At 61.2% G+C, this 4,878-nt stretch overlaps 1 protein-coding gene across 1 annotated transcript in view; it reads right to left on the minus strand.

Moving 5' to 3' along the window:
• The window catches only part of DLK1 (delta like non-canonical Notch ligand 1), a 28,241-nt gene extending 23,926 nt beyond the window's left edge, over positions 1-4,315 (minus strand). The window contains exons 1-2 of the mRNA XM_029950866.1: positions 4,032-4,315; positions 3,199-3,288 (exon numbers count right to left, since the gene is read on the minus strand). Of these exons, the coding sequence (XP_029806726.1) occupies positions 3,199-3,288; positions 4,032-4,315 (374 nt within the window). The remainder of the gene's footprint in view (positions 1-3,198; positions 3,289-4,031) is intronic.
• Between the last annotated feature and the right edge of the window lie 563 nt (positions 4,316-4,878).

Raw genomic sequence — 4,878 nt, forward strand, 5'->3', positions numbered from 1 at the left:
CCCCCCCCCCCCCCGCCCCCTGTGACTCATGCCCCAGATCTTTGACCTTCTCTGCACGAAAGCGACTGCACTTCGAACGTATTTCTGTTCCCAACAAGTAAGGATTCGGAGGCCCAGGGTCATTTTTTGCACCTTCAGCTACAGCGAGGACAGAAACATTTCCAGGCCTCCCTAGCCAGTGGCTTTCAGGTCCTCAGCTGCGGCTGGCCCAGAGGACAGACATTTGGGAGCCAGCTGGGCGGGGCAAGAGGCAGGAGGGGACCCCACCGTGGCCAAGCCTAGGGCAGGTGGAGCCACCCAGAGGCCTCGGCCAGTAACTGACGCCCGCTCTCCCCTCGGGGCGGCTCTGGGCCAGGTGACCAGGTGAGGGCCCTGCGGCTCTGGCACCTTCCACAGTGTCCCAGGCCTGTGGGTGGCGTCCCCGCAGCACGCGTCGGGGGCAGTGCAGATGGCAGTGGTCCCCTCTGGCTGAGGGGTCCCGGAGGGCAGCTCACTTCCCAACTCCCTGTTTGCTGGGCATCCGCACGGATGAGACCGGACACCTTGAGCGGGAGGAGGGACGTCGGACCAGGAAGCTGACGGTTCCCGGGCTTCGAGGGCCGGGAGACTGCTTAGAAGCAAAAGTCACTGGAGTTGTTTCTCTCTCTCAAAGAAGGACCCGAGTGTGAAGACCGTGTCGGAAAAGGCCAAAAACTAAGAAGAAAGCAAACTCGTCATTTCAGACAACATCCACACTGCATTTCCTTCCAGTCTTTTTTCTGTTCCTTTTCCTCGGGCTGTGTTTTGCGTGCCAGGGACCTGACTTCATCTGTGATCTTGTTTCTTGTCGGTTCTCACACAGAAATATTTCCCTCTGTTTATACAAATTCAACAGAGACCAGTATCCATGGCTACCCAACAGCACGCGCAGCGCGGGCGGCAGTGACAATGAGGATCATTCTTGCTGAGGACACCCAGGGACCCAGGGACGGGAGCGCTACTGCTGATTAGCAGAAGGGGACTGTGGTGGCTTCGCCCTGTCTGACCGTGTTGTCCTGTTTCAGATACGTTCCTCGCAACACTGTTTCTCAGGTGGACTCTCTGTGTCTGCATGATGGGCTGATGGGCATCTCTTAAGGGAAACAAAGTAAGTCCCTTGGCCAGGCCTGGGGCGGAGGTGGGGGGGTGGGGGGTGTTTTAGAAACTTTAGAAAGTAGAGGTGCCTGGTTGGCTCAGTTGGTTGAGCGTCCAATTTTGGCTCAGGTCATGGTCTCACATTCGTGGGTTCAAGCCCTGTGTTGGGCTCTGCTGACAGCTCAGAGCCTGCAGCCTGGTTCAGATTCTGGGTCTCCCTCTCTCTCTGCCCCTCCCCTGCTCGGGATCTGTCTCTGTCTCCCAAAAATAAATAAATAAATGTTAAAAAAAATTTTTTAAAGGAAAATTTAGAAAATAGAGACAAGGATAAAGAGAAGAACGCAAGTCACCGAAACCTCGCGAGTATCACCACCTTCAGGACCCAAGTGTGAGCACGCCTGTGAGTGTGCATACACAGCATGAGAGGAGACAGCTGCCTCGCGGCACTGAGTCCGCTGGGCTCGCCGGTACCGGAAGCGAGGTCTCCGGGGGGCGCAGGCTCCTGACTGCCCAGCGTCTGCCCCCAGGCCGACCCTGGCCTCTCACGCTTCAGGCTCGGGGGCCTTCTCCCCAGAACCCCTCCCCCAGCCTCAGTTCCTCTTGGTTTAGGGTTGGGGGGGCAGCCCTGGGAGGACCACCAGCTGGGAAGCTGGAGGTGGGCTCAGCAGCCCGTCCATGCGCCTCCACCAGCTCCCCCTGGTCACTTTCACGCCCCGGGGCGAGCACTCATCTCTTTGTGTCCCCTGCTCCCGCCAGAACGCTCAGACGTGTCCTCCCCACTCTCCTCTCACACCCCACAGCCCAGCTATTGGTCAATCGCGTGGGTTTGATCCTCAAAAGGTGTTCAGAATCCAATCATGTCTTCCCGTCTCTATGCCGCCCCGCCCCCCCCCACCCCGTGTCGGCCTCCAGCATCCGGTCTACATGCGGGTGATGACCTCCTGCTGGCCTCCCTGCTTCTCCCCTGCAGGGCAGCTAAGTCTGGCACCCTGCACTGCATTTTCTGGCTCTCTCTTTCCTCTCTGCCCTCCAGCCACACCAGCCCGTTCCTGTAGCTCAGACACCAGGAAGGCTCCTACCCCCGGGCCTTTGCACACGCGGCTTCTTCTAATGAGGGCCCTGTGCCAGATCCCCAAGCACAGCTCTCCTTCGCCTCTTCCAGGCCCTTCTCAAATGCACCTTCTCAGTGGCCCACCACCTTCCATGCTTTGCTTGGCCCTTTGCTGCCAACAGAGCCTCAGAGATCCTCAGATGCCCAGTCAGCCCACCCGTGAGCAGGGCAGGGCTTTGTTCTCCCTGCTTCGGAAGGAGGAAGGCACCTAATTTGGCTGGGTGCCCACCAGGCACCACATCCAACGCTCCCTTGGTCCCTGTTTTGTGCAAGAGGAGAGAGATGCACATCCCTTCCTCTCCTGTCTGTTCTCACAGGTCTGTGAGGAGTTCTGGAAGCATGGAGCGGCTGCAGCCCTGCAGACAATGGTCCCCAGCCTCTGCATCCCCCTCCCAGCGTCGCTGTCGGAGACCATGTGGGCACCTGAGTGTCAGCAACTGGCGGAGAGCTGGCGAGTCCCTCGGGTGCCTTGGGGTCCCCGCCAGGCCTCTTTAAACACACTCGACCCACCGTGTGGGTTCGCACTGTGCTCGGGAGAGCCCCGCTGTGGGCATCAGCCCAGAGCGCCGGAGCCCACCGGCCCAGCACCTCTGTCTCCGTGCCCAGCCAGCACGTCGGCCGGTTCAGGGCCCTTGTGGGTTGGATCTGCTCAGTTGGAACCTGTCGCTGCCTCTAGCCAGACCCTGGGCTCCAGGTAGGACGTGTGCTCAGCACCCGAGTTCCCTTTGTCCCTTGCAACTGCTCGGGTGGCATCAGAAGACAGTCACCAGAGGGGGTGCCCAGCGGGACAGGAGCCACACGCCGGCATCAGCGCTGCGCCCGCCCCTGAGCCTCGGTCCCTCTCCCCAGCAGAGTCTGGCTCTGGAAGATCCTCTGAACCTTTCAGCCATGCAGACGCCCCCCTGCAGGTCCACCCTCCACCCCCTGCCCGGCAGAGCCTCCGTGACCACCCCCCACCCCTGGGGGACACTTACCGCATGCTCGCCTTGTGCGCTGGGCGTCGCTGGGCTTTACCTGAGTCGCCGCCTCTGGTCTCACCCCCGCCTCCCTTTACAGGAGGCCCCCTGGGTCCAGAGCCAGAAGTGCAGAGAGGGTAAGGGCCTTGCTCTAGGGTGCACAGGGCAGCCAGGCTGTCATCAGCCTCCCCCTTCTCAGTCCCCCTGGGCCGGGTGGCAGGAGGGAGACAGCCGGGCCTCCTCAAACTGCCTGCAGAGTCCGAGCGCCCAAGGTCTTCAGGAGCCGCTGCTCAGCCCTCCCCAGCCCCCCAGCCAGCGCCTGCACCCTGGGCCCAGGGCCGCCCCAACCCCAATACAAACCAGGCCAGAAAGAAGCAGACGGGACGCCAAGCCCAGGCGCAGGGCAGCACCAGGAGAGGGGGCCGGGCGCCAGCGTTGAGGTCCCCACTGAGGGGGCCTTGCTCCCTCTGAGCCTGGGCTCCTCCTCTGTGAGGGGCAGCACGCGGCCTTCTCCCCCCGAGGGTCCTGAGAAAGCCCTGTAGACTGTGGGGGCCCCACCTTTGGGGATGACCGATGCCAGAGCCCTTCTGCAGGGCCCCTGACGTCCCGCCACCATCAACATGAGCCCAATCAGACAGACAGACGGCCTTTATCCATCCCTCTGGCACACCTGGTCCTGCCACTGAGCTCCGCCCCAAAGGAGACCCACAGACGGACGGGCCTGACTGAAGGCCTTGTTCCAAGGCCATGGTGTGCAGGCTCTGACGGCCGCCCGGCTGGCCCCCGACAGCAAGCCTCCTTGTTCAGGGCCTTGGCGGGCCTCGGGGCCGTGTTGATCTTGGAGGACTCACAGGCACTCATGGCGCTGCAGCTGAGTCTTCCATGGCTTCCTGTTGGAAATTTCTTTATGGTCCATGTAGGTGTTGGGCAGCCCCCATCCCGCAAACATTTCCAGGCTAGAAATCCCGTGGTCACGCTGGGCAGCGGGGAGCCCTGGGCCCTGGAACGGCGCGAGTCTCAAGCCGCAGACCCGGCCGTGCAAGCGGGAAGCGTGACTCTGTTTCACCGTAATTCCGCACTGCTCAGGACCCAACCTGTTAGTGGCAAAAGCCACCTTCAGTTCGGTGGCCCCCATCACCCCCGATCCCTGAGGCTGGGGACTTGGTGATGACTCAGCACTGCCCGTGCACTGCCGGCCAGCCCCCAGCTCCCCTCTCGCCTCTGCAGACCAACCTCGGAAGCCAACTGTGAAATTGTGAAGTCAAGGATCTGCTTCTAGGAAGCCTGGGGGGCTCAGTGGGTGAAGCGTCCGACTTTGGCTCGGGTCACGATCTCGTAGTTCATGGGTCTAAACCCCACACTGGGCTCTGTGCTGACAGCTCGGAGCCTGGAGACTGCTTCCGATTCTGTGTCTCCCTGTCTCTGCCTCTCACCTGCTTGACTCCGTCTCTCTCTCTCACTCTCAAAAATATATGAACATTTATTAAAAAAAAAAAAAAAAAGAATTAGCTTCTAAGCAGCACACGTCCTCAGAACGTCAGAACCCCAGTCCCGCCGGCCCACTGCTGGGCGCGCACCCGAGGGACCGAGAGCAGGACTTACATAGATCCGTGCACACCCGCGTCGGAGCCGCTTTCTTCACAGAAGCCCGGAGGCAGAGGCGGCCCGGCGTGTCCACCTGTGGACGGACGAACGGCC

This window comes from Suricata suricatta, chromosome 9 (assembly GCF_006229205.1).
Source record: "Suricata suricatta isolate VVHF042 chromosome 9, meerkat_22Aug2017_6uvM2_HiC, whole genome shotgun sequence".
Classification (NCBI taxonomy): domain Eukaryota; kingdom Metazoa; phylum Chordata; class Mammalia; order Carnivora; family Herpestidae; genus Suricata; species Suricata suricatta.